A 13030-nucleotide genomic window follows, 5' to 3' on the forward strand; every position below is an offset into this window, starting at 1 on the left:
GTAAATTGTATAGATGCACTAGTTCGGCGAAGAGATGGTGATACAAGTGCAATATGGATAGTAGATAATGGTTTTTGTAATCTGAAAATATAAAAAAAGAAAGGTAGAAAGTGGTAAAAGTGAGCGTAAACGGCATTACAATGCTAGGAAACAAGGCCCAGGGTTCATACTTTCACTAGTGCTTCATACTTTCACTAGTGCAAGTTCTCTCAACAATAATAATATAATTGGATCATATAACTATCCCTCAACATGCGACAAAGAGTCACTCCAAAGTCACTAATAGCGGAGAACAAACGAAGAGATTATTGTAGGGTACGAAACCACCTCAAAGTTATTCTTTCTGATCGATCTATTCAAGAGTCCGTAGTAAAATAACACAAAGCTATTCTTTCCCTTCAATCTATCATAGAGTTCGTACTAGAATAACACCTTAAGATACAAATCAACCAAAATCCTAATGTCACCTAGATACTCCAATGTCACCTCAAGTATCCGTGGGTATGATTATACGATATGCATCACACAATCTCGAATTCATCTATTCAACCAACACAAAGAACTTCAAAGAGTGCCTCAAAGTTTCTACCGGAGAGTCAAGACGAAAACGTGTGCCAACCCCTATGCATAAGTTCACGAGGTCACGGAACTCGCAAGTTGATCACCAAAACATACATCAAGTGGATCATGTGATATCCCATTGTCACCACAGATAAGCACATGCAATAGATACATCAAGTGTTCTCAAATCCTTAAAGACGCAATCCGAAAAGATAACTTCAAAGGGAAAACTCAATCCATTACAAGAGAGTAGAGGGGGAGAAACATCATAAGATCCAACTATAATAGCAAAGCTCGCAATACATCAAGATCGTACCACCTCAATAACACGAGAGAGAGAGAGAGAGATCAAACACATAGCTACTGGTACATACCCTCAGCCCCGAGGGTGGACTACTCCCTCCTCGTCATGGAGAGCACCGGGATGATGAAGATGGCCACCGGAGAGGGATTCCCCCCTCCGGCAGGGTGCCGGAACGGGTCTAGATTGGTTTTCGGTGGCTACAGAGGCTTGCGGCAGCGGAACTCCTGATCTATTCTGCTCCCCGATGTTTTTAGGGTATATGGATATATATAGGCGAAAGAAGTCGGTCAGGGGATCCACGAGGGGCCCACGAGGGCGGGGGCGCGCCCAGGGGGCGGGCGCGCCTCCCTGCCTTGTGGCCACCTCGAAGCTTCCTTGACTTCAACTCCAAGTCTCCTGGATCACGTTCGTTCCAAAAATCACGCTCCCGAAGATTTCATTTCGTTTGGACTCCGTTTGATATTTTCCTTTTCTGTGAAACACTATGCTAAGCTAGCAATAAAACTTAACGATCATTATGCTAAGCTAACGGATGGGTCTTGTCCATCACATCATTCTCCTAATGATGTGATCCTGTTCATCAAATGACAACACATGTCTATGGTTAGGAAACTTAATCATCTTTGATCAACGAGCTAGTCTAGTAGAGACTTACTAGGGACACTGTGTTTTGTCTATGTATCCACACATGTATCAAGTTTCCAGTTAATACAATTCTAGCATGAATAATAAACATTTATCATGATATAAGAAAATATAAAATAACAACTTTATTATTGCCTCTAGGGTATATTTCCTTCACCTACACAATTGGACCACCCACTTCCAGCCGGGCCTCAAAGTGACCGCCTCCAATGCACCACAATACTCTCATTCTAGGGAGCTTAGTAGTCGTAGTGACTATAGCCGATATGGTTAGCCCATGTTTGATCGAGATCATATACGTGGTGAAAGCTTGCCCCACGCTCCACGGGAGCGAATATTATTCCCTGCGTAGGCCGACAACTGTCGCCCCCGCCCTCCCGGCGTGCGCGAGGCAGTGGGCCGTCCCACTCGGTTTTTGTGTGGTTCTTTCCCCATTGGTTTTGGAACCTCCACCCGACTAGTTTTTCCTTTTTTGTGTGTTTTCTATTGCTTGTTTATCATTTTTTATTTCCCATTTTCTCTAAATTCATGGTATCTTTAAAAAAATGTGATTTTGTTTAAAAATTTGGGAACCTTTTCGAAAATTAATAAATATGCAAACATATTTTTAATTCATCAACATTTTTAAACATTGTGACCATATTTTTCAAATTCATGGGATTTTTTGTAAAATTCACAAGCATATTTAAAATTCACCGATAATTTTAAAATTTGGAAATATTTTTTAAATTCACATATATATATATTAAAATTCATGTTTTTAAAAAAATCATGATTATTTAAAAATTCACCAACATCTTTTCAATTTGTCAACATTTTTTTAATTTCAAAAACTTCTGTTAAATCATGAACTTTTTCTAAATTCACAAATAAAATTCAAATAGGTCAGTAATCGTACATATACCTGTGTAAATCAGCTGGAAAAAGAAAAGGAAAGGGGGCAGCCGCCGTGGAGGCGTGGCTGCTTCACCGCTCTGCTTGGACTATGCAGCAGCGCATCACCCACGGAGCGCCCGAGCGCCGAACGCGACGTCGCGTAATCTTGTCCATGGCGCGGTCTGGCCGGCCATCACCTGGCGCCATCCAGCAGCGTGACGTACGTGAATGCGTGGCCGTGGCCGATTTTCTTCTTCGCGAGTACGTCAGGCAGCCAAGTCCGGACTCTGTAGGATGGTGTGAAACTGGCCGTTGCACAGTTGCCACGGCACACCGTACCGAGAGACCCCGCCGCCACGGCGCGGCGTCTCGCTTGCCACCACCGCACCCACTATTTATAACGCCACCGCCGCGCGTACTGTCTACACACAGTGCTACGGCACCACAGTCTTCGACTCCAGCCATGGCCACCGCCGCCGGCCGGCTGCTCCCCTTGCTCCTGGTGCTGCATGCGTTGCTCGTCGTCGCCGCGGCCGCAGTCTCCGGTGTCGCGTACGACCACCGCTCCCTCATCATCTCCGGCCGCCGCCGCCTTCTCATCTCCACCTCCATCCACTACCCGCGCAGCGTCCCCGCGGTACGATCCTACCACCCCAGCTCATGCACTAGCTAGCAGTGGCACTGTGGCGGCAGTAATAATACAGTAATTTCGATTGCTCGCAGATGTGGCCCAAGCTGGTGGCGGAGGCCAAGGAGGGCGGCGCCGACTGCATCGAGACCTACGTCTTCTGGAACGGCCACGAGACCGCCCCCGGCAAGGTCCGCCCGCCGCGCCCGCTGGTCTTCAATATTTTGCGCTGCATTTAGTCCGTTCGTGGGGGGTTTTCATGTGCGATTGTTGAATGGATTGCAGTACTACTTCGAGGACCGGTTCGATCTGGTGCAGTTCGCGAGGGTCGTCAAGGACGCCGGGCTCTTCCTGATCCTGCGCATCGGCCCCTTCGTCGCCGGCGAGTGGAACTTCGGGTCCGATTCTCTCCCCTTCGCCGTCGCAATATTATGATTATGACTGTGATTTTGTTTCTGTGGTGTACTGTGTGTTAATTTTTTTGTGGGGTTTTAGGGGTTTGCCTGTGTGGCTGCATTACATTCCCGGGACGGTGTTCCGGACAAACAACGAGCCATTCAAGGTGAGCGTGGCCTGTAAATTCTGCAATGTTTTGTGGTAACTTCGCCGGTTTGGGTGATGAACTGATAATCCTGGTGATATTATTTCTTCTGGATACAGTCTCACATGAAGGGCTTCACGACGAAAATCGTGGACATGATGAAGAAGGAGCGGTTCTTCGCCTCGCAGGGCGGGCACATCATCCTAGCTCAGGTCACGATTCAAACAGCTTTGGAATACATGTTCGTCGCGATTGCACAGGATTGGATTATATCTGAAGCTGAATCTGTGCATTGCAGATTGAGAATGAGTATGAAGGTACCGAACAGGCATATGGGGCTGGCGGCAAGGCATACGCAAGGTGGGCGGCTAGTATGGCTCTGTCTCAGAACACCGGCGTCCCTTGGATCATGTGCCAGCAGTCCGATGCCCCAGATCATGTGGTTAGTTTCTGACGTTTAGTGCCTCCTGTCGTATGCACCGGCAGCATTACTATCACCCAAACTGCAACTGTTAATTATGGCAGGGAAAAAACAAAAGCAAAAACAAAAACAAAACAGCATATCATTGGTAGCTGTACTTGTACTTCCTTGCTGGTGACATGGAACTTCTGCTGATCCCAGGATGGTAAGTGCGAAACTTCAAAAAAAAAAAAAGGGATGGTAAGTGCGCATTTCAGGGTTACGGCAAATTTTAACATGTTACTCACTCCTTACCTCCTCTTTTCACACGAGGAGGTCGGAGGGACCATGTTAAAATTGCTTTCAGGGTTATGTCTTGGTAAGGTTTTAGCAATGGTTATGCTATTAGCATCCCGTTGGCATCTATACATGCATGCGCTTGGGAGTTCATACATATATACCCTCTGTTTCTATTAATAAACTGCCAAAACGTCTTTTATTTAGAAATAGAGTAGTACTATTTTCTGATAGAGTTCTTACAGATTCATTGGTAGATCTTTTTTGTCTGATCTATTGATTGATGCAAGTGACATTTGCAGATAAACACCTGTAATTCATTCTATTGCGATCAATTCGAGCCAAATTCGCCAACCAAGCCAAAAATTTGGACAGAGAATTGGCCAGGATGGTAATGCGTTTGGCACATCTCCATAGCAATTGATTAAGAATTACTTCTTTTTTTTCGTCCGTAACACACACAAGAAAAAGCAAATTATGTACATCAATTTTTATTTTCTCAAAAAGTGGAAGCAATAATCCCTTGCTTTTTTAATTTCCATTTCGATTTAGGTTCCAGAATTTTGGTGAAGCTAATCCCCACAGACCCGCCGAGGATGTTGCATTTTCTGTTGCGCGTTTCTTTGGAAAAGGTGGCACCGTTCAGAATTACTATGTGGTATTCCCCTGCACACACTTCATATTCTAACTTGGTTCTAAAGAACTAACTTTACTCACATTCTAAGTTTCTAACATTACAGTGGATCACACATCTCATCTCTAACTTGACAAAGACACTGATTTTTTTTGCTAATTACCATCAAGCATCTAAATCATATTCACTCGGTAGCGTAACTACTGATAATTTCATCCTAGTGAAAATTGACCAGCTCTGCATTATCCTTTTCAAGTACCATGGTGGAACAAACTTTGGTCGCACTACTGGGGGGCCCTTCATTACAACTAGCTATGACTATGATGCACCAATTGACGAATATGGTTAGGCTATATTGCTCTTATGGATTCCTCAATAATCTTAGGCCTTAGCTAGTACAATCTTGCAATTATTCATTGATCTGAATTCCAGGCCTTAGGAGGCTTCCAAAATGGGGACATCTGAGGGAGCTTCACAAATCCATAAAAATGTGTGAACATAGTCTGCTTTATGGAAACTCAACGTCGTTTTCTCTTGGGCCTCAACAAGAAGTAAGATTTTTGTCCTCTATTGGCTTATATGTGATATATATGTGTTCTAAAAAATAATCTATCCAGCTAGTATGTATGATATGCTTACTTATCTCACAAGCTTGAGCTCTTTTTGTCTAAAAATAAGTAAAATCAATCTTGTGTGTATATCATATATCCTACTCCCTTTATAATTTCAGACCACCGTAAGTCAACCTCAATGTATCTATTACTGAACATTACCATTCCCTTTTTTTAAAATTCCACATCTTTGTCCCCATGTGGACTAATATGTTTGTCTGCTGCCTCGTCAAATGATTAGTGTCAACTTCTGCTTGCAGGCCGATGTTTACACCGATCACTCAGGAGGATGTGTTGCATTCTTATCTAACATTGACTCAGAAAAGGACAAAGTTGTCACTTTCAGGAAGAGAGAATATGATCTTCCCGCCTGGTCAGTTAGCATCCTACCTGACTGCGATAATGTGGTTTACAACACAGCGAAGGTATTTGATTTCCCTTTGGATAATTTTCAGAAAAGGTGAAAATGGATAATCCTTCTCATAAGATGAAACAAAAAGTTACGTAAGAATTGAAAAGGATAAAAGTATAATGCCAACATAAGATTATTCGACGCCTAACTGAGAAACAGAATATCTAGCACACCACCCTTTCTTACTTATAACTCCAGTTTGATGATTGATCATCTTTAGGTTCGATCTCAAACTTCGATGGTCGACATGGTTCCGGAAACTTTGCAAGCATCGAAACCTGATCAGTGGAGTATTTTCACGGAGAAAATTGGTATTTGGGATAAAAATGACTTCATACGAAATGGATTTGTAGACCATATTAATACGACAAAAGACTCTACTGACTACCTGTGGCACACAACAAGGTTGGTCTAATAATAGAACTATTTTATGTATCATGTATGCTTTCATGCTTTGGATATGTTGGTAAGCCTGGTATCAACCAAAGATGAGAGGTCTTAGTATTATTTATTTATGTTTATTTGGACCATCCTATTCAATTAAGTGTTGTACTTTACTGATTCTTTTATAATAAAAATGCAGTTTTAAGGTAGACAGAAGTTACCCCACAAGTGGGAAGCATCCAATTCTTAATATCGACTCCAAAGGCCATGGTGTTCACGCTTTCCTGAATGACATGCTTATAGGTGTGTTATGTTCTCTTTACTTTATGCAGAGAAACCATATAAAGTATTCTCTCCGTCTGGAATTAACTGTCGCTGAAATGAGTGTATCTAGACGCGTTGATACACTCATTTTAGCGACAGTTAAGTCCGGACAGAGGTTGTAATATCTTTGAGTGGACGTTTGGTGGGATGTTTTTGAAGTTCTAATTCATCCTACATGAATCCTTAAGAAGTAAATCAATTGTTACATTAGCATCAACATCTTTGACTGGACGTTCTCTAGGATGTTTCTGAAGTTCTAGTTGATCCTATATGAATCCTTAAGAAGCAGAGCACTTGTTTACATTAGCATGAACGTGACTTTTTTTTGAAGGGTTGTCGAATCCTACATTGTCCGCCAGTGTGTCTCTCACCCTTAGATACTGGTTTCTTACAATTTACAGCCTCTTCAATTTAAGTTTCCATGTCATTGCACTTATCTCTTGTAGATGTCTTTCTCAGGTAGTGCATTTGGTAATGGCTCAAAATCAAGTTTCAGTGTGCACATGCCCATCAACTTGAAGACTGGGAAGAATGAAATTGCACTATTGAGTATGACTGTTGGATTGCAAGTAAGCACCTAATTTAATAAATGATTAAAATTGTATCATACTCCCTCCATTCCAAATATTTGTCTTTCTAGACATTTCAAATGACTACTACATACGGATGTATGTAGACATATTTTAGAGTGTAGATTCACTCATTTTGCTCCGTATGTAGTCATTTGTTGAAATGCCTAGAAAGACAAGTACTCCCTCCGTAAACAAATATAAGAGCGTTTAGATAACTACTTTAGTGATCTAAACACTCTTACATTTCTTTACAGAGAGAATATTTAGGAACGGAGGGAGTAGTATGTATGGTGTTCTTTACATGCCCATGTTGTTTTATGTGCACACATATGTGATATGTCACGTAGATATCCGCTGTTCTACACACTTTGTTTATAAGAGACTACTATTGGTTAGGTGAGATTACTTGAAGTTAAAAGTGCTTATCTATTTGGAACTGTGTATACTTTCTAAGAATGCAGGAGCCCGTTATGAATGGGTAGGAGCGGGCCTTACAACTGTGAACATCTCTGGAATGGAAAATGGAACCATGGACTTATCTTCAAATAATTGGGCGTACAAGGTATTTCCATCAAGATTCTTCGTATGAAATTTCTAGTGAGAACTTAATATACAAGTACATGATGGAAGTTGCGGTAATTATGCTTCGCTATTTCTGTATCCACCTATATCTTTCAATCCTGAGTTTTATGTCTAAAATTTGAGATAATCGAGACAGGTGTTCATTCGTGCTTCCTTCATGTATTTGTTTGTAGATTGGGTTGGAAGGCGAACACTACAGTTTGTTCAAGCCCGATCAAGGGAATAACCGAAGGTGGAGTCAACAATCCGAGCCACCAAAGGATCAACCTTTGACATGGTACAAGGTAATATGCTACCATCTTTATTCTTGATGATTTCTTCACATCCTACTACGTGTATACTAATCCAAAATACTACTCCTAGGTAAATGTTGATGTTCCACAAGGAGATGACCCAATTGGGCTAGACATGCAGTCTATGGGGAAAGGCCTGGCCTGGTTGAATGGAAATGCCATAGGGAGGTACTGGCTTAGGACTAGTTCTTCTGATGATAGGTGCACTCCTAGCTGCAACTATAGAGGGCAATTTTCTCCAGACAACTGCCGGACTGGATGTGGGAAGCCAACTCAAAGATGGTAATGTGATGACATTTGGCACTGCTGAGCTCACATCCTAATTAAGCATGTTCTGCCATTATTCTCTTGTGTTTCATACTTCTCTTTTATCTATGGTCAGGTACCATGTACCAAGGTCATGGTTTCACCCATCGGGGAACACCCTGGTGGTTTTTGAGGAGCAGGGTGGGGATCCAACAAAGATCACATTCTCAAGAAGAGTTGCAACAAGTATTTGCTCCTTTGTGTCAGAGAACTATCCTTCTATTGTTGACATGGAAACATGGGATAAAAATATGCCAGATGACGGCAGAGTTGCATCTGAAGCACAGTTGTCTTGCCCCAAGGGCAAAATTATCTCCTCAGTTAACTTTGCGAGCTTCGGAGACCCTAGTGGAACTTGCAGATCCTACCAACAAGGAAGCTGCCACCACCCAGACTCCCTATCTGTTGTTAAGAAGGTAACATTTGCAGCTTCTTGATGTGAAAATGCACATGATTCTGAATTGCTAGTCTCAGGACTCGACAACCATAAATTCAACTTTTTTAGGAGTGTGCATGAATTCAGTCTTCCAATTCGATGACTGTCAGTTCTGCATTTACAGACCGGGGTGATGATGCAACTAGGATTAGATTAAACATCTAGGAAGTTTTAATTTTCCATTTAGAAGCTATCGTGCACATTTTTGTGCTTTTGAATAATGAGCACCATGCATTCCATATGAATTGTTTGATAATTGTTTCTCGATTATCACTATAAGCAGTCTAGATTTGTCTGACCATAATTATTTCCTGAGTGGTCCTTTATTCTTTGCAGGCATGTCTGAACAACAATGGCTGCACAGTTTCACTAGCAGACAGGGGATTCGGAAAAGATTTATGTCCCCGGGTCATCAAAACACTTGCGATTGAAGTGGACTGCTCTTAGCGAGTTCTGCTCAGCTAGGAGTTCCACCACTACAAATCTGCTCATCAAAAGTCAAATGTGAAAGCTTTAATACTGTTAAACAACAATTTGAAAGAGGAAGCTTACCTAGATCAAGGTTTGATTTCTTAGGAGCATGGTAATAAATGTTTGGTTGATTGAGACAATGGTGATTGGCGGTGTCTGCTGGAAGTGTGGTAGCCATCTTTGAAGACCATGCTACTTTGGCCCAAGAGCTGGCGAATGTGACCTTCCAATTCTTTCCTAGAGAAGAAAAATATGTAGCTCACCAGTTAGAAAAAAGGTGCCCGGACAATGTGGTCTCCAGTTAATCAACCTCCTTCTTTTATCTTGCACTTATTGGTGACTGTAAAGAACTCCTTGGTGTGCTCTGAAGAACGTGCTTCCTTTAAAAAAATACTGTTTCCTAATCATCCAAACAATCCATAAAGAAACTCACACGCAAATGACTTGGGTTGGTTTCCAGATTACAAGACCTAGTAGGACTATATATGTATCAACCTATGTAGAGGTGTGGGTATAATACAACGTCCTTTTCAACAACAACAAAAATCGCCGGAGCTAGTCATGAATATCTTTTACCCATTTGTGATTGAGGGAGTCCTGAACTAAGGGGTCCTCGGGCGTCCGGCCTGTTAGCTATGAGCCAGACTGATGGGCTGTGAAGAACACGAAGACCGAAGACTGCACCCGTGTCCGGATGGGACTCTCCTTGGCGTGGAAGGCAAGCTTGGCGACCAAATATGTAAATTCCTTTCTTTGTAACCGACCTTGTGTAACCCTAGATCCTCCCGGTGTCTATATAAACCGGAGGACTTAGTCTGGAGAAGGGAGATTCATTACCATAGCCATACAAGCTAGACCTCTAGGGTTTAGCCATTATGATCTCGAGGTAGATCAACTCTTGTAATACTCATATTCATGAATATCAATCAAGCAGGACGTAGGGTATTACCTCCATAGAGAGGGCCCAAACCTGGGTAAACATCGTGTCCTCTGTCTCCTGTTACCATCGACCTTAGACGCACAGTTCGGGATCCCCTACCTGAGATCCGCCGATTTTGACACCGACATTGGTGCTTTCATTGAGAGTTCCACTGTGCCGTCGTCAAGAGGTTCGATGGCTCCTTCAACCATCTACAACGATGCAGTCCAGGGGGGAGTCTTCCTCCACGGACAAATCTTCGTGTTCGACGGCTTCGCACTGCGGGCCAACTCGCTTGGCCATCTGGAGCAGATCGAAAGCTACGCTCCTGGACATCAGGTTAGATTTGGGAGCTTGAACTACGTTGGGGACATTCGTGGAGACTTGATCTTCGCCGGATTCGAGACCACGACAACCACTCCTGGTCACCCCGATGGACATGACCTAAATCTGTTATCGGACAGCATCCAGGAGACAGCTCATGTAACCGCTATGGCCTTAGATCCGGAGCAGACTGCGCCATTCAAGGACGGAAAGCTCAACCCCGCCACGGAGGCCGCAGATTCCCCGGCGTTGGAGCCGCACATGGATTTAACCTCACACGACATCTGTGTCACCGGAACTCCGGACTCGTCTCCGGTCATAAATTCCGAACCATGTGAGCCTGCGGATGCCAAACTTGATTGTTTATCGATCTTTGAATTCAGCACCGCAAACATCTTCCAGCACTCGCCTTTGGGCGACGTGCTAAACTCATTAAAGAACCTGTCCTTGGCGGGGGACTCACAGTCGAACTATGTTCGATTCGAACTAGGGGCTGACGATGGAGAATTTTGCTTCCCACCCGCCACCCACTTTATAGCCACTGTCGAGGATTTAACTGACACGCTTGATTACGGCTCCGACGACATTGATGGTATGGACGACGATGTCAAAGAAGAAGAGGCCCAGAACCCTCGTGGTTTTTGAGGAGCAGGGTGGGGATCCAACAAAGATCACATTCTCAAGAAGAGTTGCAACAAGTGTTTGCTCCTTTGTGTCAGAGGACTATCCTTTAGTTGTTGACATGGAGACCTGGGATAAAAATATGTCAGATGACGGTAGAGTTGCATCTGAAGCAAAATTGTCTTGTCCCAAGGGAAAAATTATCTCTTCAGTTAACTTTGCGAGCTTCCGAGACCCCAGTGGAACTTACAGATCCTACCAACAAGGAAGCTGCCACCACCCAGACTCTCTATCTGTTGTTAAGAAGGTAACATTTGCAGCTTCTTGATGTGAAAATGCACATGATTCTGAATTTCTAGTCTCAGGACTCGACAACCATAAATTCAACTTTTTTAGGAGTGTGCATGAATTCAGTCTTCCAATTCGACTACTGCCAGTTCTGCATTTACAGACCGCGGTGATGATGCAACTAGGATTAGATTAAACATCTAGAAAGTTTTAATTTTCCATTTAGAAGCTACCATGCGCATTTTTGTGCTTTTGAATAATGAGCACCATGCATTCCATATGAGTTGTTTGATAATTATTTCTCGATTATCACTATAATAGGATATATATTTGTTTGACCATAATTATTTCCTGAGTTGTCCTTTATTCTTTGCAGGCCTGTCTAAACAACAATGGCTGCACAGTTTCACTATCAGACAGGGGATTCGGAAAAGATTTATGTCCCGAAGTCATCAAAACACTTGCGATTGAAGTGGACTGCTCTTAGTGAGTTCTGCTCAACTAGGAGTTCCACCACTACAAATCTGCTCATCAACAATCAAATTCGAAAGCTTTAATACTGTTAAACAACAATGTGAAAGTGGAGGCTTACCAAGATCAAGGTTCAGATTTCTTGTGAGCATGATAATAAGTGTTTCGCTGATTGAGACAATAGTGATTCACAGTGTCTGCTGGAAGTGTGGTAGCCATCTTTGAAGACCATGCTACTTTGGCCCAAGAGCTGGCGAATACGACCTTCAAATTCTTTCATAGAGAAGAAAATTATGTAGATCGCCAGCTAGAAAAAAAAGGTGCCCAGACAATGTGGTCTCCAGTTAATCGACCTCCTTTTATCTTGCACTTATTGGTGACTGTAAAGTACTCCTTGGTTTTCTCGGAAGCATGTGCTTCATTTAAAAGAAATATTGCTTCCCAATCATCCAAACAATCCATAAAAAACTCACACGCAAATGACCCGAGTTTGTTTCCAGATTACAAGACCTAGTAGGACTATATATGTAGCAACCGATGCAGAGGTGTGGGTACAACCTCCTTTTCAAAAGAAAAAGATCACCGGAGCTAGTCATGGATATCTTTTACCCATTTCTGATCTAAACAAAATGGGATAAAAAGAGGGAAATACACAAATGAACAATTCCTATGGACATAAAAATGGTTTATTATCACAAGAAGCCATAATTTTTTATGATGTTTAACATATATACATGATACAACATGACGTGCATCCTTAGTTTATTTCATATTTTCAGGAAATAGGAATGTTCTCTTCAAATAATGGGGGGGGGGGGGGTGCAATGTCAGCTAATTGCACAAAAGCTACTACACCTTGTATTATTTTTTTTCTCCTCTTGGAGTTTCCAGAAAAATGTTTAAAAAATCATAAATGTAAGTGTGTGTGAGCTATAGACATACATTTGTCCATTTTAGAAGTTCAAGGGGTCATATATTTTTATATGAATTTTAGCAGCTGCACATAACATAAATTTACTCCCTCCGTTCCATAATGTAGTGCATATAGATTTTTTGAATAGTCAAGCTTTGAAAACTTTCACCAAGTTATTAGAGATAACTATTTATATCTACAATACCAATATATAAAG

General features: G+C 42.3%; 1 protein-coding gene across 1 annotated transcript; it reads left to right on the forward strand.

Annotated features, from left to right (window-relative positions):
- Nucleotides 1–2829: 2829 nt before the first annotated feature.
- Nucleotides 2830–9965, forward strand: LOC125548890 (beta-galactosidase 3). The gene is made up of 19 exons (XM_048712414.1): nucleotides 2830–3023; nucleotides 3110–3205; nucleotides 3300–3412; nucleotides 3510–3576; nucleotides 3675–3767; nucleotides 3854–3997; nucleotides 4555–4643; nucleotides 4805–4910; nucleotides 5143–5230; nucleotides 5319–5437; nucleotides 5758–5922; nucleotides 6130–6314; nucleotides 6493–6596; nucleotides 7077–7186; nucleotides 7644–7751; nucleotides 7945–8055; nucleotides 8135–8346; nucleotides 8447–8786; nucleotides 9143–9965. The coding sequence occupies exons 1-19, from the start codon at nucleotides 2850–2852 to the stop codon at nucleotides 9251–9253; spliced, it is 2535 nt and encodes an 844-aa protein (XP_048568371.1). The 5' UTR covers nucleotides 2830–2849; the 3' UTR covers nucleotides 9254–9965.
- Nucleotides 9966–13030: the final 3065 nt, after the last annotated feature.

Source organism: Triticum urartu, chromosome 3, assembly GCF_003073215.2.
Source record: "Triticum urartu cultivar G1812 chromosome 3, Tu2.1, whole genome shotgun sequence".
NCBI lineage: Eukaryota > Viridiplantae > Streptophyta > Magnoliopsida > Poales > Poaceae > Triticum > Triticum urartu.